The sequence below is a fragment of the Dendropsophus ebraccatus genome, chromosome 8, assembly GCF_027789765.1.
Source record: "Dendropsophus ebraccatus isolate aDenEbr1 chromosome 8, aDenEbr1.pat, whole genome shotgun sequence".
Taxonomy (NCBI): domain Eukaryota; kingdom Metazoa; phylum Chordata; class Amphibia; order Anura; family Hylidae; genus Dendropsophus; species Dendropsophus ebraccatus.
Window position 1 is genome coordinate 108376034 of NC_091461.1, and position 27242 is coordinate 108403275.

General features: G+C 42.8%; 1 protein-coding gene and 1 non-coding gene across 3 annotated transcripts in view; one reads left to right on the top strand and one right to left on the bottom strand.

The window, feature by feature from the left end:
• Positions 1 to 826: 826 nt before the first annotated feature.
• Positions 827 to 27242, bottom strand: part of JAK1 (Janus kinase 1) — a 126525-nt gene continuing 100109 nt past the window's right edge. For both annotated transcript variants that reach the window (XM_069981382.1, XM_069981381.1), the window contains exons 10-25: positions 19794 to 19917; positions 19472 to 19661; positions 14341 to 14447; positions 13170 to 13319; positions 11587 to 11674; positions 10955 to 11082; positions 9788 to 9923; positions 9449 to 9600; positions 8768 to 8918; positions 7746 to 7840; positions 7466 to 7658; positions 6108 to 6232; positions 5516 to 5688; positions 5030 to 5147; positions 4784 to 4894; positions 827 to 3386 (exon numbers count right to left, since the gene is read on the bottom strand). In XM_069981382.1, coding sequence (XP_069837483.1) covers positions 3285 to 3386; positions 4784 to 4894; positions 5030 to 5147; positions 5516 to 5688; positions 6108 to 6232; positions 7466 to 7658; positions 7746 to 7840; positions 8768 to 8918; positions 9449 to 9600; positions 9788 to 9923; positions 10955 to 11082; positions 11587 to 11674; positions 13170 to 13319; positions 14341 to 14447; positions 19472 to 19661; positions 19794 to 19917 — 2143 coding nt within the window. In that variant the 3' untranslated portion in view covers positions 827 to 3284. The remainder of the gene's footprint in view (positions 3387 to 4783; positions 4895 to 5029; positions 5148 to 5515; positions 5689 to 6107; positions 6233 to 7465; positions 7659 to 7745; positions 7841 to 8767; positions 8919 to 9448; positions 9601 to 9787; positions 9924 to 10954; positions 11083 to 11586; positions 11675 to 13169; positions 13320 to 14340; positions 14448 to 19471; positions 19662 to 19793; positions 19918 to 27242) is intronic.
• Positions 17023 to 17222, top strand: LOC138800224 (U2 spliceosomal RNA). The gene has a single exon (XR_011364424.1). It is a non-coding gene; the product is annotated as a U2 spliceosomal RNA (small nuclear RNA).

A 27242-nucleotide genomic window follows, 5' to 3' on the forward strand; every position in this document is an offset into this window, starting at 1 on the left:
GCATTTCGCTTTAATACTGTAGATTTGATCGTCTCTAATCAGTAATTAAACTGTTGGCTCTTCAACCATTGCGAAAGCATGCTGGGAGTAGTTGTTTAGCAACAGCTGAAAAACCAATGATTGGGGATGAATGCTGTATAGATGGATGTGCCTCTAAAGTGGGGCTGCGTTCACATATCTATGATATATGGTCCTTATGCCAGCTGTATATTACAGACTGAACTCTTCACCTCTTAGAGCTAATCAGGAGCACATACAGTTAAATGCTGTGATGTGCTTGACAGGACAATGAGCCATTGGCTCCTCGCCCTGTCAGTCACTCTTCTGGCCAGAGGCAGCCTTATGTCTCGGGCTAGAAGAGGCCACTCTCTAAAGCCTGGCACACCAATGTAGAAGACCGGCTAGATAGCAGCATGGAGCAGATACGTTTGTGCATTTTTTCCCCCCCTTTTTCTATGGTCAGGAAATACTATTTCCTAAAGCCTCCTGATCAGCATTTCCGGACTAATAAAACAGTCACAAATTTGTGCATGGGGCCTTAGAAGAGCACATGCACCTGTACAGTTGATGAACTGTGGTGTAAAGTGCAACATTCTAAGAATTTCCTTAGTAGTTCACAGGTGATATAACTATAGTTGGTGCATCAGCTATCACGATGTGATATTTGTATGGGAAATCATGACCTGTTGGGGGGAGGACTTGAGGGGTTTAGAGACACTGCTCTATAGGGTAGTACTTGGGTGTGTTTAGCATAGTGTGGACAGCAGGATGTAGCAGAGCTGATCTTGTATTGATCTCTTACATTCTACAGCAGAGGAGGCAGGTCCTGGTTTTACAGAATATTTATTTATAGAAATAGTTACAAAGTGCTCAGATTCACATTAAAAGTAACACCAAAAAGTAAGAAAACAAAAACCAGTATTTCTTTTTTAACTTAGGCTCTTAGGGGGCATTCACCTATCTGCAAATTTGTGGACCTTACCGATGGGGAAGGGATGTCATGGATTCGTTCCCTGCCTGGCATGATGTGTCGGTATAATGCCAGCAGCCCCGCTGCCGGGCATGATAATTACACATCATTATTCACACGGTCAGTAGTTTTTCAGTATATTATGTGTGTAATCTGCAAAAAAATGCATATTTTTTGTGGATCTGCTAAAAATGGTAAAATTAAATGAAGGTCATCATCTGTATATTTTGTGGATGTTTCTGCCATAAAAATTACAGACTGTTCCACAGACTTCTATGGGTGAATCTGTGCAGCAATTATGGCCTGTACTAGGACATGTCCAGCACGGATTGCAGATCTGTAAAACTACGGGCAGTGTGAGAAACCCAAGTAAAGTCATACCCTCAAATTTGCCCACAATTGCAAATAAATTTACAGAACGTGTGAATAAGGCCTAACACTTTTTGTTTTAACTTCATTAACCTACTACCAACTTTTTTTTTTATTAAAACTGCAGTTAAACAGGCATTCCTCCTGCCAGCCCTAAATAGCTTTACCAGATACTATAGTTGACCTTGCAGCATCATGGGATTATTAAAGCTTCAGTCAGGCTGGAAACTTAGCTGTAATATGGGGTACAGAAATGCATTTCTAATACACATTTGTGAAGCTGACCTAGTAGAGTGCAAGACGGAACTATCCGATGTAAGTGCTGAAGCTAATGTAAACTATTTACATGAAGAGGTTTATAGAAAAGATGGTGGTTACCTGTGTAAACAAGAAAATGGGGTTATACAAGGAAATTCATGTAGCTCAGAGCTTGATGTTCATCAGGCTATCAATACAGAGAAATCACGGCCCGACTGTCTGTGTGCTCGATATGTAAATGAGACCGAGTCCGACGTCCATAGTAAATCACTATTAACGTTGGACTCATCTCTTCTCATTTACATATCGCGCATGCAGACCGTCGGGCCATGATTTCTCTGGGGCGGGACTGACTTCTGGAACTTGTAGGATGAGGTAAGTATCTGGGACTCCACCGGAGGGCTTTTCCCTCTGTTCTAAGGCGACCAGTTCCCTTTAAAGGGGGTTAGCCAAGCCTAGAAAAACATGGTCCTTTTTTTCCACAAATAGCACCACTCTTGTCCTCAGTTCTAGAGATGAGTATTTACAGTATAAACTAAGCGAATGGCTCGGCAAGCAGCAGATTTCCGAGCTAACAAAGTGATTTGCTTCATTTATACTGTAAAATTCACTTATCTATTCTTTGTTCCATTGACATGAATGGAGCTGCAATACCATACAGAGCCTAAGGCCAAGGGTGTAACTGTTTTTGCATGAAAATAGCTGTTTTTTTTCTATTCCTGGATAACCGCTTAAAGGGGAACTTCCTTGTGATATCACTAGAACAAGCCATCATTTGATTGGTGGGGCTGGATAATATTGCCATAAGTCTGAACTGGTTAAACCCACACCATATTGTTAATATATCATCACAGCTGTCTGAGCAATCTTTATAAAATACATAATGATAATCTGCAACCACCATTAGAGAGACCTTGCTGCATCTCCATTGCCTTTTACAACAATATGCTCTGCTTAGTAGTGGCTGCAGGCGAAAAAAAGTTGTCTTACTCTGTCACTGCTAAAAAGTTGGGACTCCTGTACAGAACAAGAGCCCCATAAGGTTTCATCCACAACTTTGGTTAGTGATTATTTTAGCCTTGGCCACACAGACCTTCTTGCTGATCCGGTACCAAGAGAAACTTGCTGAAAAGTGCTACACGTGTTGGACGCTACAATCAGAATTAACATCTATGCACAGAAATGCAGGTGGATGAATACAGACTAGACTTACAGCTGAATGTAAAGTATATGGCACCAAACCCAGGCAGTTGAGCTAAACTTTGGGATGAAGCTGTAAACTCTTCCTGTTTCGCTAGAAGATGTCGAACCATTTGAAATCCAGAAGGAAATACATGGTAATGCTGAAAGTCTCTCACACACAGCTGGTACTGTCTGCCATTTTTTTTAATCTTTTTCCTTTAGTTGAAGCAAAGTCACAGAATGATCCAGAACTCAAATAACTGAGAATCCATGATTTTTCAGAACTCAGGGATTGCAACAGTCTATTGTATCTGTAGGGGTGATCTTAGCACACAGCTGCTACAGGGATGTGGTCTGTATCAATGTGCAGTATGCATAGTTCACTGGTTAAACTCCAAACAGTCCAGTAAAAGGACTTTAGTCTCATAGAGGAAGACTGACATCCTGGATATAGATTATGCATCCATGGGAGCAGCAATTATAGTTGTCCTGTCCTCCACCCCAGCTACATCTTATTTATCAGGTCTGTGAAGCCTTGGATTAAGGTCTGGAAGGAATCACGGTTACTTGGGTTTTGCTCCCAGCACCTCAGCATCAGTTGATAAACCTGGAAGAATAATAAAAATGTCAGTCTCCAACATGTGGGTTAAAGAAAACTCATTGTAAATGTTTGCTACATACAATGCAAAAGAGACTCAATTGATGTTCTATAGTAGCAAACAAAAGGGAAAATCTATACCTTAGAACGGAAGCACAGTATTTACCCCTAGAGGGGAGCATGTCTACTTAATAAAGCAGCCCATGATTTTAGATTGATGCATTTGAAGGTACAGTAAGAGTCCTATTACACGGGACGATTATCGTGTGAAAAATCGTTATATTGTTCGAATTTAAACGATTGTTCTGTGTAATTGCAGGCAGCGATCAAAAAATTGTTCTTCTGTCGTTGATCGTTATTTAGATCTGAACCTAAAATTATCATTAATCCTTTACTGTAATTCCAAATTTGTTTGCTGTAGTTCCGCATTTTTTTCACTAATCGTTCAGTGTAATTGCACATTGTTCATTGTTTTGCTGGGATCAGAAAGAATAAACAATCATAGTAACGATTGTAACTAACAACCATCGTTCTGTGTAATATGGTGAACGATTTCAGATTAATGATAAACAATCGAGTTTGCGATCATTTATCGTTAGTCGTTAAAATTCACTCCATGTAATAGGACCCCAGAGAAATCTACAGCTGTCATACTACACCTCTGTAGTTAAGGGTTATATGGAACCATACCACTGCTGTGTTCATAAGTGTATGAAGCAGCAGATGTGCTATGTGTCGTCCTGTCTAGGGATGATCGAACATCGGGATTTTGCAGGTTTGATCGAACTTGAACATTCTCAAACCTGCAGCTTTTAATTCTCGATGCCTTCCCGTTCCGTGGGGAAGGAGGAGACAGCTCGGGTAATGCCTGGAATTTTGGGATACCGCCTATTACCTAGGCTGTATCCCGGAATTCCAGGCGGTACCCGGGCTGTTTCCTCCTTCCCCACGGAACGGGAAGGCATAGAGTTCGATCGAACCTGCAAAATCCCAATAATCGATCATCTCTAGTCCTGTCTACAGCATAATTTGGTCAGTATATAACCAGGATTGGGTGCAAATCTCTCCATTCGTCTTCTAGTGTCTGTTCCACTCTTGGCTTTGGGAAATATCTGGCCAATATACAGGTTGAACCAAACTCTAAAGATTAAATGCACACAAGACAGAATTGCTGGCACTCTCTCATGCAGAGGATTACAGTAACAAACATAGATGAGATTTTACCAAACCATTTCCACATCATTTCTGTGGAGAAAGCAAAGATTCCGCATATGTATATTTTCCCCAATTGACCAGTCATGGTTTCTTGCAAATTTTCCTCTCAGAATGTAACAACAAACATCATTGTATTATGACACTTTGTGGCTGCATCACGCACTGGCCATACTCCCTGACTACATATTTACCTCATTGGGACAGTTCTTAGGATTAGGTAGACGTCTTCCTTCTTCCAAAATCCTGACGAGTCGAGTCACCGTCATCTGGCCCTGAGTTGGTCCAATCATTTTTAGAAACATCTAATTAACAAGAAAGATGTAAATCAGGACAAGCAGTAATCCCAGCTAATACTGATATGTCTTCAATAAAAAGTAATCTCTTTATATTCTTCACAAAATAAAAAATTAATATGGACAAAAAAAAAGGATGATTACCGTCATTGGACTGTATTCAGAATTGCAGTAGGTCAGTATTTCATACAGGGTAACTCCGAATGACCAGACATCAGAGGCGATGTAGAACTTGCAGTGCAGTAAACATTCGGGGGCATACCTGGAATGCAACAGTCTCAGATTTGCAAAGTGTTATAACAAGAACACAACCTACTGACACTTTCAGGATAAATTACATTTAATGTTGTTTACGCAATAAAATGAGGGTTTCTGTATGCAATGACCTCAAAACAGATGGACTATGACTTGATCTTTGCAATGGGCATACATCCTGAATAAGATAAAGCTGGTCATACATAAGTACCATTTCTGATTCCCACATGAATATGCCTGTGTTCTTAATGGGAAAAGCAAAGAAATCTATTGGCATACTTCTCTGGAGGCTGCTTATTAGGCAAAAGGGTTTGGCCTAGACATCTAATGTGTATGAGTAGCTTATACAATCTTAAAACAGTCCCTAATACTCACCAGAACACTGGACTGTCCAGGTCATCCTTCACCGTGTAATACTCCTTGTCCGTTTCTATTGCTTTGGTTAATCCAAAATCTCCTATCTTTACTCTGTGCTCATTTTCCACCAAGACATTTCTCGCAGCCAAATCACGATGGACGTACTGACAGGAGCCCAAGTATGCCATACCCTGCACAGAAATAGTAGCGCTAGATCAGACACATTTAATGCTAAACAATACCTTAGAAGAATTTTATCAGTTCCAGTAGCAGTTCCATCATTTACTATGGGTCATTACCTAGTTACGAACTCCAAACATTTTCTTTCAGAAAATCAACTGCATTAAAAAATTTTATAAAACATTCTGAAGTCTAGTACATGACAGATTATAATATAGTACAGCCCTATGCAGATGCTTTAGTTATCTGTGAGCTAAAAAGCTTGGATTCCAGGATTTTACCTGCACTGATGCATTATAGTAAACGCTCAGGACATTAGGGTTCAGGAAACTCACAGAGGATTGCCTGTTGTGACCTTCTATCAGAAAGCCTGGGACCTCTCAGTAAACAGCTTCTAATAAGTGCAGGGACTTTAAAGCAATGTGTATACCTTGGCAATCTGGACAGCATACTGGAGCTGCTGCTTGAGGTTTATCTTGTTGACATTCCTTGGCAAATACTCCTTCAGACTACCAGAAGGAAGATACTCCATGATTAATTTAATGCCACTACCACCTGCAAATACAAGAATAAAGATGACTTACAAGAAGGCAAAGCCCAATGCACAGTACTCCATTCAGTCTCCTCTAAAGACACATCGCCCAACTTTACCATAAGTGGCAAAAAATAAAATAAAACAATAATGGCGCTTATGTCCATCCTCCTGTATTTCTTATTTTGACAAAGGATGTATACTATAGCAGAGTACCCAGCATACATGGCATATGGGTTAATTTCTAAAGTCTGGTAGATGTGAGGTTGCAAAGACCTTTAAAACATTGAAATCTGTGTTATTTTGGTTGCAACAGTAACCATTCCCCATTCCATGCAGGCCACTTGGATTAAAAAATAATAATAATCTCCATTCATACTGCTACAGGCTCGGTTCACATATTTATGATAGATGCAAAACTATTCTTCCCATCTAAAAGACAGACACTATAGCAGAACCTGATACAAGTCACAGAAAAAAGTGCCAAACCTAAACCATAACTTTTAAAGAGATTCAATAAAAGACACAAATTGTTAATGTACCAATGCACCAAGCCGGCCGGTAACAATAACCTACATATGTCCAGATCCAATGGTCATCACGCTATTTGGGAGAGCAATGAACAGGGGTCTATGGGCACTTACCCTACACTGGAGGTGATGCCCTAAAAAGGGCGGCCCCTATCAGGTGCCTACCACTCTCTACTGCACCCTGATTCCTGGGGAGCCACCACCGGGTGTTCAATCCAGAACTGGTGTTTGCCCAGAGGGAGTTTGACAGACAACTGTCTCTAAAGGCCAAACAATTATATACAGTGCAGTTTGTATATATTGAGACCTATTTTTCACTAGGGAGGAGTAGGTTTCTGAGCAGGGCCTCCCTTTCTAGGGTGTCGACTCCGCCTAGGTTCAGTTAGCATCACTCCCAGTCTAGGCCCCTGTTACCTTCTCACACATTGTGAGGACCAGTGGATTTGGACATAGGTACAGCACCGTTATTGCCTGGTATAGAGATTTGGTGCATAGGTACAATAACTATTTTTTTTTTTATTGAATCTCAATAAAAGTTATGTTTTAGGTTCAGCAATATTTCTGTGACTTGTGGATTTCTTGCATGACAAGTCAGTGGGGTCTGCAAGTCACTGCTGGTGTGCATTGTATGACAGATTAAGCTTTGCTTCATGGATTGAGATTATGATGGCACCAGAGCGGTACTGCAAATAGAGCCTTAATATGATGAGACATAAACCAAATTACCATCCTCTGCACAGATTCCCTTGTACTTCACAATGTTGTCATGGTAAAGATTACGCAGGATCTGAATCTCCTTGTTGAGGTCAGAGATGTGAGTACCTCCCGTTCCTGGCTTCAGGGATTTCACAGCCACCAGCTCACCAGTGTTATCACCTTCAGGGTCATATCTACATAACTCCACTTTCCCAAAGTGACCCTGCAATACAAAGGGCAAAGCACCATTTACCAATGGGCAATGGGACAGGTGAATACGGCCGACTGTGAAAGGAAAATCCGCGCTCACCTCTCCCAAGTCCCGGACTCTCTTTAGAAAACGCTTTTCAAACAAACTTGGATCAACTTGTGTAGAATGAGATGTTTCTGATACAATGTCTGGATCTGAAAGAAAAGAGAATGCACCAATGATCACTGAGGACTACTGTTCTACTGCTGACACTGTTAGGCCTACTATTTTATAGTACAAAGAGTCGATAAGACTTTCCTGCCCTCCTGAAGGGCAGCAAGCTGTAACACCTCCTCATGCCCTCCCAGACCTGATTCTGCATGCACCTTGTAGCTATTCAGGAAAAAGCCTCTTTGATCATTTGTACCAGAGAATAAAAGCATTTACTACATTCTGAAAGCACAGATAGATCCTCAGATATAGGGGATTTCCAGGTTAAAAAGAAAAAAAAAACTTTGGTACCTATCCACAGGAGGGCCCTAGCTCCTAGTGAAGTGAATAGGAGCTGAAGCTGCAATATCCCGATGTCGCTGCTACACAAGGAACGGAGTCAAATGCTTCCAAGTCTGTTCTTGATACACTGCCATGGCAATCAACTATTAATAGCCTATTCTGTGGATCAATAGTTTTAATCATATGTATAGCCACCTATTGGTCGGTTTCATATGGGCATTATACAGGTGCATTTTTGCACAGTTAGGGCTGCAAGTACTGACCTGACTGGGTCTAGAAACCTGAACATATATGATCATAGATCACTACAATGCCCATAGTTAAGGTCATTAGACCTGAGGCCATGCCAGGACAACCGTAGTTTTATAGCTTGTGATTTTTTGTTTCTTTCCATTTTTGTTATAGAAGGTGCGTATAACTTGATTTATGTTCACCACACAATTTTTTTACATGAAATGTGTGTCTGCAACAAAAGCTTTTTGTGGAGCTTCCTGCACTAACGTAAATACAGCCAAAAGGAGCCTATAAGACTGCGACTGATGAGATGACTGGAAAACACAGGTTCACAAAATTCTATGCTGCACATCTAGTGTCATGTGTGAGAGGGACACTCCAGCTTTGGCACTCACTCTGTTCCTCTAGTTTATTGATCTCCCGCATAATTGCTCGGAAAAATGGTCTTCTGTTGGCGTCATAATTCATGCAGTTTATGATCAGATTGGCCAGCTCCTCACATGAAGGCTTGGTCAGCATGAAGCAACCTTCATAAAATCTTTCTTTCTGGAAAAGTAACACAAAACATTGGATAGGAGTTAGGCAAAGACAAAGGTAAACTAGTATAGGAGAGGAATATCTGGTTTCCCTGCTTCTACTGTGCTGTAGAGAATTAGGGCCCTATTCCACAGGACGATTATCGTTCGCATAATCATTAACGATAAACCATCCAAATGACCGCTATTGCGAAAGACCTGAAATCGCTCACCCATTTACATGGAACGATAATCGTTACTTATGATCGTTCTTGTGGTCGTCTTGTCGTCACTATTGCGTTCGTCACTACTGCAAATGACCAAACGACATTTTATTCAATGCAAACGATTTGCAAACAAGCAACGATAAAAACTGGTCCAGGTCTTATTAAACGATCAACGATTTTTCGTTCGGTCCTTAATCGTTAACTGCTATTCAAACGTTTAGATTCGAACGATTTAACGATAATCGTCCCGTGGAATAGGGCCCTAAAGTGATAACCACAGAATGACCTCTGAGCAGTTGTCACTACCCCTCCCAACAGAACAGTGGCTCCATACCTCTGCCAGGGTCTTATCCTTCAGGGGTACTTCTCCATTAAAACAAATTTCCCACAAAGTGGTCCCAAAACTCCACTTATCGGCTGCAACGCTTAATATTCTAGAATCGTCCACGCATTCTGGAGCAATCCAGGGGATCCTTTCCACACGCTCTGAAATATAATGATCGATATAAGAACTACTACAAATGATGTGACCCTGCAGCTCCAATAACCCTGACAAGTGCTAGCTGCCAAGGCATGCTGGAAGATGTTGTTTCTCAACAGCTGGGAAGGCATAGGTAAAAAGCAAACATTATATAGTGTTCCACTAGCAATCCACAGCAATACCCCATCTTACCTTGCCTAGTGAGCACAGTTATTGGTATACCAGGGTCGCTTAGCTTTATAAATGGACCACACTCAGTATCGATTCCTTCTCTAGCTAGTAGAATGTTCTTTGTACAGACGTTTCCATGCACCAAGTCTTTATCTTCCTGCAAGGGGATATAACAGAAATGCTTTACTGTTCTATATAATTATAGTACAAAACACAGTTCATCATTATATACATTGATGGTTGACCCTCATCTACCTAGAGAGGAGGCCTAAGAAATAAGCTTGGTTACACCAGCACCTGGCAGGAAATATTAAAGGGGCGTTCTACTATCCTGAAATCGTATTAGGAGCATAAACCTGGCAGAACTTGAGGGCTCCAATGGGCAACAGCTGCCATGAAAACTAATCGGCACCCTGCATGTCAGAACTCGGATAAGAGGTTTCTTCAAGCTCAGCCATTACGGCAGGTGCCTGAAGACCACCACCAATTAAACATGACAAACTATGATATAATAGTCTCTAGTGGGAATTCCCTTTAAATATAAGGTTATTTTACAGGCGATGTCCCAAGATCTGAGACTACTAGGTAAGCATATCTGATATATAACCATTTGCAGTCATCCAATTGGCCCAGTAATAATAAATCAGCACTGGTATAATTAACTACATCCGTCTTAATCTGCTGTGTGTGCAGATGCATCTGGTGAAGGTATGAGCCGCAGCCGTCAGGAGGAAGAGTAAGCAATGAGAATTAATGGAACATGAGCCTCGGTAATGAAGAGCCACTGATTGAGGTTACTGCTTTTGGTCTGTGATTTAATGGAGCCGTTTAGCGTTAAAGCGCTGGGTATAAGATGTCAGCTCCGCATGGTGGAAATTAATAGCAATATTGATCTCTCTTATATTACAGAATCGTTTGCTGCCTATTAAGCATCTGAATGCAGAAATGCATAAAGCCATTAGTTTTCCTATGTGTCACATAACTGAGTGCAGCATTCAATCACTATTTATACTATGATTGTCCAATCTAAGAAAACTACAATTCCCATCATGTCCTGACATGACAGAAGTTATCAGCTAAATATTCATGGGTAAGAACACTACAAGAGCTAAGCTGCTATCATTTTAATACAAGTGCTCTCCAACACACAATACAAGTGTTGGTTATGCCCAATATTGTGCTACTCACCAAATAGCTGAGGGCACTTGCAAGCTGGTTGGCAACCTTGAATTTCCATGGAGTTGTGAGATGTTCACTTTTTCGATGCATGAAAAGATCCAGTGGGCCGAAGTCTACAAATTCTTCTACCATGATATCTGAAAAAAGAGATAATGCATGTTTCCAACTCGCTCTTCTTTATACCCCTTCCTCACATCATAAGTCTGCACATTATAGACAGTCCCAGTCCTGACTAACATTACATTACATGGACAATCCCATACCAGATCAGAACACTCTTCCCCTGAAATACTCTAGCTGCTAGGGCACTACTCCTTCCAACTCTTAGATTGTAAACAACCCCCCCCCCCCCCCCCAATTGTCTCCATTACTCTCCTGAGATTTCCCTCCTTATGTCCCTGTACTGTCACACACATCCTGTTCTAACTAGGATCATCATTGCAAGAGGACAGCACACTCTTATCCTGTATTACTCTGTGCTGCTGGCACCCTGTTCCTTGTACTATGTCAGTTTGTGACATTCCATCTGTCCTTAGAAATTAAACCATGTGGCATCTTCATGGCAAGTAAACCTTGACCAAAGAGAACCAATGAGCAGAATCTGGCGCTATATGACGACTGTTATAATATAGGTCACTTACTTTCCACATCTCGCACACATACGCCATGGAGTAGGACGATATGCTTGTGTGACACTTGCCTCATCAGACTTGCTGTTTCAAAAAATGCCTGAAAAGTAAAAAAAAAAATAAAAATTAGGGACACAGAGTGGAAACTTTGTGTAATACGGCCAAATCACTACGTGTAATACGGCCTTTAGTCTGTTTCCTCCTGATGCCTTTCAGGAAAAAGTTGAGCATAGTGGAGAGATGGAATTGTTAAAAGGGGAACTCCGGATAAGAAAAACTTGTTTTCTATTAAAAAAAAAAACATTAAAAGTTATATAGATGTGTCTATACAATGTTTTACCGTATCTGTACGGTTCTGCCACACTGGTTGCTGATAGAAATCCAGGAAGTGAAAAAAAGGCCCCTGTGCCAATTCACATTGTCTCCTGCTCCCACTGCTCTCCCACCTTGAGACAAATCTTCCATGCCTCTGTCTAACATTGTGTGTGTTTGCTGAGGACAGGCTGATGATGCAGACAGGGGGCAGGGCGTGATGTCACAGGAGGCGCGGCTGGATCCCCCAATCCCCTGAGTGATTCACCATCTCTGACCAGCCAGAAGCACATGCAGCACCAATTTTACTGATTGTGATGGGTGGGGGACTGTGATGATCAGCTAAGGGAAAGCATTGCATTCTGGGAACTGCTCAATCAGGAAGGACAGAAACACAATCCAGAACAACCCCCCCCCCCCCCAAACTAATGGATTCTTTTGTAGTTTCAAAACGGAGATAGACAGGTAAGTAATGCTATATGCTTCTGCAGATGTTTCTTTTTTTTTTTAACCTCTACCTGGAGTTCCCCTTTAAAGAAGAAGTATAGCAAAAAAATTTTATTAACGTATTGTATTGCCCCCCCAAAGTTATACAAATCCCCAGTATACACTTATTACGGGAAATGCTTATAAAGTGCTTTTTCCCCTGCACTTACTACTACTGCATCAAGGTGTCACTTCCTGGATAAAATGGTGATGTCACTTCCTGGATAACATGGCATGTCACTTCCTGGATAACATGGTGATGTCACGACCCGACTCCCAGAGCTGCGTGGGCTGTGTCTGCTGGAGAGGATGATGCCAGAGGGATGCTCAGTGTCCCTCCAGTACCCTGTTGTCCCTCAGTGTCCCTCCAGTCCGCACAGTTCTGGGAGTCGAGGCGTGACATCACCATGTTATCCAGGAAGTGAAGCCTTGATGCAGTAGTAAGTGCAGGGAAAAAAGCACTTTATAAGCATTTTCCGTAATAAGTGTATATTGGTAATTTGTATAACTTTTGGGGGATAATACAATACTTTAATTAAAAAAATTTGCATGACTTCTCCTTTAAGCCTATGCAGCAGTTCCGGCGGCCGATCAAAACTTTTGACATGTTTAAAGGAGGAAGTTTTTTTTGTATGTTGTTTTTAAGGTTCAGGGCCAACCCCATTCCATACAGAAGCATGAGATGGACTTTTCATAGGTTTATTTTGCACACATCTAGGGCTCACTCATGCTGACACAACAGTCAGTGATCTGTTGCTTATTACGTGGGAGTATAGATAAAGAAAAGATCAACAAACCAGAGAGATGTCCCTGTGGCTGGGGTCCAAGACTTTCAGGATGACCTTTATGTCCTTTTCCGATCCATTTGGTTCGCTGTCATTTTCGTCTTTGTAATTGAGTTTCCCTGCGTAGATCTGTGTCCTGGTTCCTCTTCCCAAATGTTCCAGCTGAGAAATAAACAATTGTGTAACTGCAGGATACATTGTAAGTACTACTACAGCATTATTAAACAATTATTGTGTGCACTCAGATTTGCAGCGAGTCACACAATATGTCAGACGGTACAAGAAAAGAACTAGGTCCAACCTCACATTCAGCTCTGGAGTAACAGTGCTAGCAGGACAAGGAAGCTCAAATAGACATAAATGGTGGGCTCATTTAAGGGGCAATATGTGTAACAGCTAAATGGTGCACGCTGTATAAAGACCTGGTCTATTTGGCTCTTGCTCCACAGGACTGACATGCACCGAGTGATAACAGCTGATCATTGGTAGTTTCCAATAATCGGCTAATGACTAAGGGATCTGTATTTGCAAGTAAGAATGTCCTATAGGAACAATCCCTTTAAAAGGAAACTATCAGCAGGTTAGATGAATGCAACCTACTGATCGCTTCCTATAGTGTTGAGGGTGAAGGTAAATTTCTTATTTCCATTCTTGGCACCCTTTTGCAATATTAAGAGTTTAATCCATATGCAACCATGCTGTATTGGTTCACGGGGGGCGAGACCTCCGCGCCCCCCCCCCCCCCCCAGTGGATCGATCCACCCAGGCCACACCGCTCCCTGGCCAGCTTGCTGTGCTGATAATCATTAGCAGGGGTGGGCCAGCCAGGGGCATATTAATGTGCTGGGGGCGGTAGTCCCACCACCAGTGCACAAATACAACATATTGAATAGGGATTAAACTGTTAATATCGTGGAAATGGCACCGAGGATAGAGCTAAGAAACTTGCCTTCATCCTCAGCGCTCCATGGTCTACAGGGAGCTATTAGAAAATTAGATACAGTAATTGTAACTTGCTGATAGTTTCCCTTTGAGCAGTAACTCCCAGATAACTCTGTTCCTTTGTAATAAAATCCAGTGTTTCTGGGCCCACATCTCTGGGTTCTTCTGATGCATATAAGCTATAAATGATAAAATACATCATAAATGTGTATACAGGATAATGACGGATCCTTGGACTCACTTGTATAATCTCGTCCTTGAGAATTCTGTGGAAGCTCAGCTGACTGATGTGGTACACCGGCTGCCAGTCCATGGCCTTCTTGGTGGCGATCAGTAAGTTTGAAATTTCTGCAAAAATAAAAAAACAGGAACAAGAGATTATGTTATGTTGCTGGTTCCAGAGCTGCTCCATACACAGTGGGTGCTGTTACTTACAGCTGATACCTTCGACAGTAGCTTCCGAAGGTAATGCAAATGGACGCAAAGCTTGCCGATTTCACCCATCTGCATCCTTGCACGGCCCCATATCGGGCCATATAAAAGTACCTTAATGGGGTTATCCAGCACTACAAAAACATGGTCACTTGCATCCAGAGACAACACGACTCTTGTCTCAGTTCAGGTGCGGTTTGCAATTAAGCTCCATTCACTTCAATGGAACTAAGTGGCAAACCCCACCCAAACAGGAGACAAGAGCGGTGCTGTCTCTGGAAGAAAGTGGCCATGTTTTTGTAGCGCTGGATAACCCCTTTAAGCTTATAATGCTAGTACTGCAGTCAGTAGTGAATAAAGGTGTAACAGGACATCCAAATCATGGATATAAAATGGATAAAAAAATACCCCAATAAAACTACTGGTCAGAATATGGTGATGCAAAATAATTCAGTTTCTATATTGTGCTGACCCACAGAACATTGTTAACAGGCACAGTGGCTAGAACTGATGCTCTGCAGAGCTGGGGTCTGGGAGACAACAGCTGCAAGGAGTTTTTATGTTCTCCCTGATTGCTTGGGTTTCCAACTCCAGAAAATATACCAAATGATATGTCAAATGAATGTACCAAAATATATGAAATTAATGTCATGAAAATGGCATTTTTCAATTCACCCAGCAAAAGTTTATTGAAGGGTTTTCTCAGCACATAATATGGTACCATTAAAAAGTAAAACCTTTTTTTGCATGTGGCTCTGTCTATACAACAAAAATGTAAAAAGTTATGGCTCTGAGAAGGCAAGTAAGAAAAAAATAAAACCTGGTTGCCTAATTAAATGGTTAACCTAATTTTGCAGCGCCACCTTATTCCTCCTAATGTTCTCAGGTGTGGAGAGACACTAATTTACGCTGGGTGAGACAGAAGCTGTGGCATTCGTCTGGCACTCAGTAAATATCATGCATGTGTCCTATTTTATTACAAGATCCCATAGAAAATGCAAGCCAGGCATTAGCAGCAGTGTCCCTCCATGCCTAAAGTAGGATTGCACAGGGGAGTGAAGCTGACAAGCTCTTTAACTAGTCAATAAAATACATATAAACTTCCTAAGTACAGACATTAAGGATAATGAGCCTTGGTCTAAAACTTAAAGCGACTCTGTACCCACAATCTGTACCCCGCAAACTTGTACCGTCAGATAGCTGCTTTTAATCCAAGATCTGTCCTGGGGTCCGTTCGGCAGGTGATGCAGTTATTGTCCTAGAAAACGACTTTAAAGGGTACAAACACACACACCATATACGCAGCGTATTTACTGCTGCGATACGCAGCAAATACGCAGCAGATTAGATCTAAATAACTGAACACAGCATCAAGTCTTCACCATCAAATCTGCTGCATATCTGCTGCTATCTGCTGCATATACGGTGTGTGTGTTTGTACCCTTAAACTTGCCCTGTGTCAAATTGGCGTGGCCTAAAAAGTCCATGCCCTAGGCTTGCACTGCCCCTCTGTCCCTCCTCCCCACACTCTTCACCATTAGGAATGCCCTAGGCAGGTATTCTCCTAATCATCTTTTTTCTGAACACTGCACATGTGTTGGATCGTTAAAGTGTACTACAGATCTTGGATTTAAATCAGCTTAAGGGTACAAACACACACACCGTATACGCAGCGTATTTACTGCTGCGATACGCAGCAAATACTCAGCAGATTAGATCTAAATAACTGAACACAGCATAAAATCTGCTGCTTATTTGCTGCGTATACAGTGTGTGTGTGTACCCTAAGGGTGCGTTCACACGTACAGGATCTGCAGCAGATTTAATGGCGCAGATTTGAAGTTGCAGATTCAATGCAAAGTAACTCCGGGCCATCAAATCTGATGCGTATCTGCTGCACATTCACATCTGCGCCATCAAATCTGCTGCAGATCCTGTACGTGTGAACGCCCCCTTAAGGGTACGTTCACACTTACCGGATCCGCAGCTGATTTTCTGCTGCGGAGCCGCAGCAGATTTCATTTAAATAACTGAACACAGCATCAAATCTGCACCAACAAATCTGCTGCAGATCTGCTGCGGATCCTGTAGGTGTGAACGCACCCTCAAGGGGAACTATCAGTGCATCAGACGAATCTAACTTACTGATGGCTCCCTAGTGGGCATAGGGCGCTAAGGATGAAGGCATGTCTCTTCCCTCCATCCTCAGGACCGTTCCTGCACTGTTTGGAGTAAAATTGTCTGTTAGGAGCACTGGACGGAGCCGCTAGCCGGACCGCTTCGTTGACAATCATAAGAAGCGGCCGGCGGGGGTAGCCCCGCCCACCAGTGCTCCTAACAGCCTTACCGGGCGGACGATTTCCCACCAAACAGCACGGGAACGGCACTGAGGATGAAGGTAACAGACATACTTTAATCCTCAGTCCCCCGTGTGCACTAGGGAGCTATTAGCAGGGTAGATTCATCTAATCTGATAGTTATTCTTTAAAATGTCACTTCTCTGCCTTCTAAGCCTGGTCTGCTAAGATCAAGTGTAGTATCTGTTTTTATCAGTTTAATATCTGATATGACCCTATCTGGGGACCAAATATTAAATGGATTTTTAGAACAGGGAGATGGAAAAAGAGCTTGCTCTGTCCTCTCCAGGCACGGACCTGGTATTGCAGTGCCTCCAGGTTCAGTGCAAAAAAAAAAAAGTCATAAAGCTTCAGACTTTCTGCATTCTTCAAGTCTGCAACACAGTATGGAAAGTACATAGCGAAACTACAGGAGGAAGCCTTGCAGTGACATAAAGATGAATTTGATAAATGTAATGTTTTTACTACGGAATATCATCTGTTTGCTGGACATTTCCCCACTTGGGCTCATATCTTTTGAGATCCTGACCTGTTGGGGTTACAACACTTCATCCTTGCAAAGGAGTTCAGCTGGAGTGGGTATGTATATACTACATGTGAACCAGGTACAGAGGACTAGTGTGTGAAATGACCATTCTCTATTTTTTCATTTTATACACATGGCAATACTTTATATGTAACATTTAAAGGACAACTCCGCCCCAAAAATTTTTTTAGCTTATTTAACACACATTACAAAGTTATATAACTTTGTAATGTGGTTAAATACCCGGTCTGGCCCCCTTCCCCCACTTTCGGACCCCCGACCCCCCCGCCCGGAAGTTAAAGAATGTATACATTACCTATTACGATCGTCACGGTCCTCTTCCGGGCGGCATCTGGTGACGACGACGTCAGAGCCGGGGGCGGTCCGGGTCTTCTTCCTCCTCGGCGTCTTCATAGAGAGTGAATGGGACGGAAAAGGCTGCTGGTGCACATGCGCACCAGCAGCCTTTTCATTGGCTGGAGTGCATCACATGGCTTCCAGCTTGCTCAGCCCTGATTGGCTGAAGTTGCTGGAAGCCATGTGATGCGCTCCAGCCGGAGGGATGGCGAGTATGGTGTCTGTGTTTTTTTTTTTTTTGAGGGGGGGTCCCGCAGGAGCTGTCCTCTAAAGTGTAACTATCATTTAAAAAAAAAAAAACTTCTGACATGTCACAAAGACATGTCAGAAGTTTGCATCGATTGGAGTCTGGGTGCTGAGACCCCCACCGATCGCTAGAATTAAGGGGCAGATGCGCTCAGCAGTGCAGGCTCTTCCCTTTCATGTCTGCTTCAACTGCTAAAACGAGCAATCTACGGAACTATAATGGGAACCTATGGAAGTTCAGGCAACTCAGTTTACCAGAAGTTCTATAGGCTTCCATTATAAACACAAATTGCTTGTATTACAAGTTTATAGCGAAGAAGAAGGGACAAAACGTGTGCTGCCGAACCCGGACCCCGCCCAATATAAACTACTGACATTCCGCTATGAAATGTCAGAAGTTTTTTTTAAATGACAGTTACACCTTTACTAAGGCTGGGTTCACACTACGTATATTTCAGTCAGTATTGTGGTCCTCATATTGCAACCAAAACCAGGAGTGGATTAAAATTGAGTGGATGGCCGCCATATAACAGTAAATAACGGCCATTATTTCAATATAACAGCCGTTGTTTTAAAATAACAGCAAATATTTGCCATTAAATGGCGGCCATCCACTCAATTTCAACACTGTGTGAACAGAGCCTTTCTGTTTTCAATTCACTCCTGGTTTTGGTTGCAATATGAGGACCACAATACTGACTGAAATATACGAAGTGTGAACCCAGCCTAAGGGCCCTATTCCACAGTAACGATAATCGGCCGGATCGGCCCCATTTGGCCCGATTCGGCCGATTATCGTTCGGTGAAATAGAGAGAACGATCAGCCGATGATCGTGTCATCGGCTGATCAATCATTTAGGGCCAGACCTAAATGGTTGAATAGCGGTGCGCGGCGGACGATTTGAGAAGAAACAGCAGCATCATCATACATTACCTGGCTGCAGGGCTTCTTCTCTGCGCTGTCTTCAGCCCCGGGTCCTGCGCGCTCTATCTTCTGAATGGCCGGTCAGCTGACAGAGCGCTCAGCCAATCACAGGCCGGGACCGCCGCGGCCTGTGATTGGCTGAGTGTGGCCATTCAGAAGATAGAGCGCGGGGGACCCGGGGAGGAGACGGAGCAGAGGACAAGCCCTGCAGCCAGGTAATGTATGATGCTGCAAGGACATCGGTAACGATGTCCTTGCAGCCCTCGTTTACATCGTTGATCGGGCCCTCCTCGGCCCGTGGAATAGGACCCTAAGACTAAATACACCTCAAACAAAGAAATATCCAGCACTGGCCACAGCTAGCTGTAAACTAGGAAGGGTCAACAGTCTTAATATCCTAACTAGTTGTATATTCTGAATGTGGAATACAATCATATCTGGCCTGCATTGTCCTGTGGATATCCAGCAGGGGACTGGAGCTTTCTGGACAAAATTCTGATACAGTTGTCGTACAATTCGTACTTCTCACCTCTTGGTTTAGGAGGGCAGCACCTTCTCAGCGTAAAGCTGACGTCATCCGTCTTAAGAACCTGCCCCTTTAAGTGTTCCATGAGCTGCTTCAAGTTGTCAAAGGTGCGGTCCGAGCCCAGTAAACAGTAGGACTTGTCTCGGACTTCAATTTGGAAATTTTTGTATTGTTTCAGATTCTTGGATTCATACTAAAAAAAACAAAAACATTTTAATTAACTTACTTATGTATCCAAAAAAAGCATACATATACTTTATACACAGCAATTTACATATGTAAGTAGTGTATAAATAGTAATGAGCTTTCATCATCTAATACTTACCAGGGATATTTTGGAGCAAGCGACTGTCATGAGAATGTGATTGAAATCTGTACAGCTCCACCTCAGCACATACATGCCCTCTTCATTGCCTTCTTGCCGTAGTTTATTTATGGCGTACTCCGTGCTACAATAACATAATAAATCATAAATTTTCTTAATATACAGTATCACACTGGATAAATCATATTTCACATTGACAGTCATGCTGGGATTATGGTGTATATGGCCTTTTCTGGACAATGGAACAACCTGCCGTCACCCTGGCAGGCCCGGCCATTTTGCCTCATGGCTCTGGAGCAAATTTGATGCAAGGAATTGATGGATCCTGAAGATTAACAGTTAAGCAAAATGTGCAAGTGAATGGGTGGAAATGGAATCCTATTTGTACAAAGTGTAACTTTCTCGCTTTTTGACTTTAATGTGAAAAATGCAAAATATGGTGTAAATCTTCAAAGGGAAACAATTTTTCCCACAGCAAAATGTCTAGATGGAAAAAATGCACCAAATTAACTTCTAAGAAAAACACTTGTACTGCCTCTGGCATCTGACTGGTGTCCTCAACAGTATCATCATCAATCACCATGAACCCCATTTGCAAACATATATATCTTGCAAAAAAAAACAAAAAATTTGTCAGCAAAGGGGCATATTTGCAGGGCTGTGGAGTCGGTAAGCCGCAGCTCCGACTCCAACTCCAGAATTTTATCAGGGAGTTATTTATCACACTGGCTCAGCAGCTTCTCTCTAATGTATTACATGATCCTGGGGCGACTTCTGAAACATACAAAGGAAGCTTCTCCTGTGTGTGCAGTGGATGCAGCCAGTCTCCAGCCTCCGTGTCCTGAACAACTCAGAACTAGACTAGATGGAGCAGGTGATCTTCTCCTGCTGACAGTCTTCTATGTTTCTAACGAAATATTCACCATTCTAAAAAAAACACTGCTAACAATGCCAGATACCTGTGAAATAGAGGTCAGCCATAGTGATATACAGGGGGTCACACATAGTGATATAGAGAGGGGTCACACATAGTGATATAGAAGGTCACTGTGGGGGCACGCAATAGCACGCATACACACACACACAGCCTGCTGCAGCAGTAGCATACATACACACCCACAAAGCCTGCTGAAGCTATAGCACCCACACAGCCTGCTTCAGCCATAGCACACACACACAGCCTGCTGCAGCCATAGCACACACACACAGCCTGCTGCAGCCATAGCACACACACACAGCCTGCTGCAGCCATAGCACGCACACACACACACACACACACACACAGCTTGCTGCAGCCATAGCGCACATACACACAGCCTGCTGCGGCCATAGCACACACACAGCCTGCTGTAGTCATAGCACACATACACACAGCCTACTGCAGCCATAGCACACACACACAGCCTGCTGCAGCCATAGCACACACACACAGCCTGCTGTAGTCATAGTATACACACACAGCCTACTGCAGCCATAGAACACTGAAGAAAAACACAATCTTCTCCCAGAGAGAAAACACCACACTGAAGACAGAAGTTACATCTACACTACTTATGTCTTCTCCTCCTCCTCTATATTACACAGGATATCTTCATATTACACTGCTGCTCATATACAGTCATCCAGCATTCAGGAAGAGAACAGCACAGATCTCCCCCCCACACACACACAATGGACTCTTCCAGCTCAGAAACAAACTGCTAAATAGTGACCGACAACTTTTCCATGACCCCCTTATGTAATAGGGCCAGTGTTCTATCAGAATGCTGCTCATAATATATATTTATGAGCAAAACTTGTACAATTCATATCAAAATTCAATTCTACATTTTTTAAAGATTTTTTTAAAGCTGGAGTCGGTACATTTTTTTCCGACTTCAGCCAAAGCTAGCTCCGACTCCACGACTCTGACTCCACAGCCCTGCATATTTGTATCAAATCTGGACATCCTGAACTTATATATTTTGAAGGTGCAATAGGCACAACCACGTTTTATTCATTAATATTACTATTATTATATTAATATTACACTTTCATGTAAAATTTAATGAAGGTGATCATGATTTCAGAGTGCCAGCTTGCACTTTGTTCACACACAGTATTTCCCTCAGTCTTTTAGTCAGTAATTTTTAAACCAAAATCAGGAGTGGAACAGACAGGGTAAAATTATAATGGAAAGATTTGCACATCTTCTATATATTCAACCTAGTCCTAGTTTTGGTTAAAAAAAAAGACTGACCAAAAGATAGAGAGAAATACCGTGTGTAAAAATAGCCTAACAATGTACCAGGTTTTAACTTTTAGTAAATACATGGGTATAAACAGGTATAAAAAATGTCCTGGGAGCCAAAGATGGCAGGTGTAAGGCTCGATTCTAAGGCCAGGCATAGAATATGATTACATGTACAATTTTAAGACTGGAGCCACAGAGGTAAGAGGTTATCATCACACTGGGGGCCGACAGGCCCGCCCCCAGTGCTTCATGCCGGGCCAGTGCCAGGGAACAGACCAGCGCCGTATGTGGAAATAGGTTGACAGTTCAAAAAAGAACTGTGGCAACGGATTCCCCGCGCTGGCCTATTCATGTAAAAAAAACTGAAAGCAATGTACCTAGTGGTACATTTGCTTTAAAAAAAATTAATAGGTTACTACCAAAGACACCTTGCTCCAGCTTTTTTTAAACTGTTTATTTTTCATTTTACAAAAAAGTAACAAACATAACAGCAACATCTGGGTAGAGAACCAGTCAACTGATGAGAGCCTTATACTAAACATTCAAAGGAGGTCCCTAGCATCCAATCAGCAACAAAAGAGGGCTACAGTGAATGAGTGAAAAAAGAAAACAAAATAGCCATCATGTATGGAAGAGATGGGGCATAACATGGGGGATTCCAATATCTAATGGTCTACCGTCAGCCTCCCAAGTCCGTCAGCGTACCCAGCAACAAACACAGAATTCTCAAAAAATCCAAACCATTATAAACGAAATATAGGCACCCAACGTGGGTCCAAAGAACGTGATAAATACTGAGAGATAAGACCAGATGACAGGACAGGACAAGGGAGACACACAAGGTAAATGGGGGGGGAGTTGCACCCTAAAATGCTGTGAAGGTGGAGAAAAAGCAGCGTCCCAAGGGTCCCACATCTTCCTAAATTTTTCCACCTGAGACCCTGAGGGCAGTTAAATATTCCATACGTCGTATATCTGCAATTTTAGTAAGAAATTGCTCTCGGGACGGTGGGACCGTTGAGTAATTTAGCCGCAAGCTTACCTAAAGTCTTAGTGGGAATATTGAGTATGTAATGACTAAGATCAAGTGGTAAGTCAACTGAAAGGACCAAACGATAAGATCTTTAAACGCCTGCCAAAAAGTCTGCAACACGGAACAGTCCCAAAATATATGGGGTAAGGTCCCCTGATCCCGGGAGCACCGCCAACACAACATGGAAACCTAGGGAAAAATACTTTGTAACAGTTCAGGGATATGATACCAAAATAATAGTATCTTATATTGATTTTCTTTATATGAGACACAGGAAGATGATTTGACTGCCTTGGACCAAATTATTCTCCAAACCTCATGTGGAAGCTCCCTACCAAGGTAGGATTCCCATGTAAACATATAGCTATGTTTGGAAGAGGGAACATACATAGGAGGCGCTAGTAGATCATATATATTGAAAATCAGACCTCTGGTAGATACTGCACATTTACATAACCATTCAAAAGAAGAACGCTTGGATACCGGTCCCATAAATATCTTCTAGCCAATGAGCTATTATGGCATAGTAGGGTCGTGCCTGAGGAGGGAAGGAATATCTTTCACACAGCTTATCTAAAGGCAATAATTGCCTCTAAAAGACGTCAACTACGTCTGCCAGATAGAAATTTTTTGCTCAGTCGAATCATATGACCCATCATACTTGCAGGTATAGAGGGATTATAAAGAATAGGGGCCAAAGGGGTACGGAAAGATTTCAATGGGAACAACTTGTTAGCCTTGTCCCATACATCTCTGGTAAGCTTCATAGGGCTTAAGAGTGAAGGCCATAACCAAATTAGGGATCCTATGACAACCTTTGTTCCATATAAATCTAAACAGGGTAGACTGAATATTAATTAAAGCGGGCCGGGTTATCGGGACTAGGAGGGTCTTCATCAAGTATAGAATTTTGTGCAAGATGGACATTTTTACCGCAGTTATCCTAACCATTAATAAGAGGGGGAGCGAGGTCCATTTAGTAACTAGTTTAGCTATTTCCTTAAATAGCTTCATGATTTGATGGTAGTTCAGAAGGGAATAAAGGTGAGTGTAATAGTCTGCAAATAGAGCGGCTATGCGTTCAGGGGTATATTGCAGACATCCAGCAGGGTCCTTCATCGCTTGTGGGGAAGCTTGAATCTTAGCATTCCTCAATTGGGAAGCAAGCAGGGTATGAGCCTTGTTAGCTCATACTCTAGTAACTTGTCCACATGAAGTACCATCAAATCCTTCAGCTGGGGTCGTACCTCTACTAGTTGCCGCATAACAGAGACAGAAGGTGAGTCTGCTAATTTGTGTTCAAGGGATTGCATTTGGGCCAACAACTCCTGTTTCCGAAGGCGGGCATCTTTTTTCAGTTTAGAGGATAGAGAAATACAATGTCCCATAAGGACCGATTTGTGGGCCTCCCATAATACTGATAAGGAAGAGACTGAGACAGCAAAATAGTGTCAGATGCATTGTTTCAGGGATACAAGATGTACAGGGTTTTTCATTAAGAATTTGTTAAGTCTCCAGTGACATACTTTGCGAGGGGTATGTAGAGATTTAATACTCAGAGTCACAGAGGAATGGTCTGACCAGGTAATCCCCGTGATCTCAAAGGAATCGAACAACTTCAGGCCTAGTACATTACTTAAAAAGTAGTCTATACGTGTGTGTGTGTGTGTGTGTTTATACCTGCGTATAAGTTGCCGAAACCTTTAAGAGAGTTGAACCAAAGAGGATGAGGGAGGTCCTCGTTGGGGAAAAAGGTATATTAAAGTCTTCACCAATCAGAAGCACAGGGCAAGACAAAGATTGCTGGATTTTAGAGACATCCGAAAATAAGCAGGTAAGAAAAGGGATCTGACCTGAATTCGAGTAGTATAACTTACATAAGACCAGAGGAGAATCCCTAATACAACCCGCTAGGACTACATAGCAGCCTTGTTCAAGAAATTGTAAGTGGGCAATCTTTAGCTATTAGTATAGCCAGCCCTCCAGGTTTTTCCTCTCTATTAGCCAAATAGGTTGTGGGGAAGATATGTTTAATATAAATAAATGAGCCAGAACCATGATAGCTAGTAGGGGGAAAAGAAACCCGTTTATCTAATTGGCTTCCCTCAACAACAAGGGAAGATATGAACTCAAACCTTAACACGTCCAAACCCTCTGGAGGCGGCCGTACCCATAGGGAATCATGTCCATGAGCCTTGCAACAGTATCCACCAGGGCTGAAAAAGAGAGCACAGTAGGTAAGGGGTCTACAAATCAGAGGACAAGGGAAAGGACGCCACAAACCACATCAAGACAAAGACAACTAAAGTCACATCTACATAGGTGCAGAAATAGGAATAGGTATCCATCCAATATCCCACAACACAGCTCCCACTAGGGAAAATGAAATAGGAAGAAAAGAAAAAGAGAAGGGAAGGGGGAAAGAGCAGCAATGAGGATAAGAAAAATAAACCAAATCCCTCACTTCCCAAAGAAATTGAGGAGAAAGAGATAGGTGTCTGTCAGAGCCCCAAAGAGATATGAGTATCCCTAGCAGTGGGGGGGAGAAGTCAAGTCAGTATCAGCAGCTACTAATGGGAACAACCATTAACAGCGGCGCTGGGGGAATGCCATCGCAGAATCAGCATTAACTATAGAGCATGAGGGGGGAAGGGAATGGAAAGCTAAGAGCAAACACTCAAAAATAAAGAAACATTAAACAAAGTCCCAGGATTATATGTCCAGGATTATATGTCACGATATCTCCACTAGGAAGCCCAAGCATCTCAGGGTGTCTGGTTCCTGGAAGATCGAGATTCCAATAGTGAGGCTTCTTTAGTCTGGGTCCTCTTGCGTCTAGGCCGTATTTGTGACCAGACCGGAGGTGGAGGAGGAGGGAGAGGAAACCTCTCCCAATGAGGTAGGTCAGGTAACGGCAAATCCAGTGAGTCACAAAAATTCTGGAGGTCTGCAGCAGTACGGAGGGTGACCGAATGGCCATTTTTACGAGCTGTGAGGCTGAACGGGTGACCCCAACGATATGGAACATTAGAGTCTCTAAGCAGTTGTAGGAGGGGCCGCAGTAAATGTCTCTTCTGTAAAGTGACCCAAGATAGGTCCGGCATTAGTTGTACTCGAGCATCTGCAAACTTAATTTAATTTCGCCATAAGTCTCTTTTTGGTCACAAGGCCCTGTGGGCACGATCCATCTTTATAGCGTGATCCGATGGAGCCAAGAGGATCATATTGAAGAGAGAAGTAAGGATAACCTGTTTATCTTCGTCCCCCTCTGCCTTGGGAACTCCTCTTGCAAGTATATTGTGTCTGCGCCCTCCATTATCCAAATCCTCTAGATGGTAGTCACATAAGGCACCATGTTGAGCCACCACAGTAGTATGCTGGTCTGCGACATACGCACGGGTCGAATGACGTTCTTCCTCAATATTATCAACACTCTGCGTAATATGGTGTAAGTCCTTTCTGACTGCAGTTATCTCAGATCTACAAGCTTGGACCTCTTGTATACAGGACTTAAAATCTTCTTTAGTAGGTATATTTTGAAGACATTGGCGCCAACATAGATCTGCAGGTGGAGCAGGCAGGGCGTAATCCTTAGGATCTGAGGCAGAGGATCTGTTGGACCACCAGGGGTCGGTTTGAACCCCTGTAAGCTTAGCATGTTTAGACATATGGGGACCATCCCCTGTATCTTGTATAAACCTATGGCAGTGGTGAGAGGGGTCTATCTGAATGAACCACTGGGGTTCCTTTGGGTTTCCCCTGCTGCCATTGACTCAACGGGGGCTTCTCTATGCCCAAAACAGGTTCCTTAGATGTGGGGGTGGAGGTAGATGGAGGCGCTGTAGCTGGACCGGACTGCTGCAGAGTTGGTCGGCCGCACTGGTGGCAATAAAGTTGGGTCCGGGGACTCCCCAGGCATTATGTCTCTCTGCCCACCTGACCTGTGAGAGTCCTGACTGCAGCCCGAATGTCCTGGAGATGAAGAGGGAGAGCCACGCTGCCGATGTCATCTTGATTTTTCTGCTCCCTCTGTCTCCCGCTAGGTAGGCGTCCAGGGGAATGAAGGAAAGCGGACCCACGGAGCTGAAACAGGTGCAGGACTTGTGTCCCCTTCCGGGACATCTCTGAGGCAGATCAGAGATGTACGACCACTCACTTCCACCCCGCTCCAACTTCTTTTTGC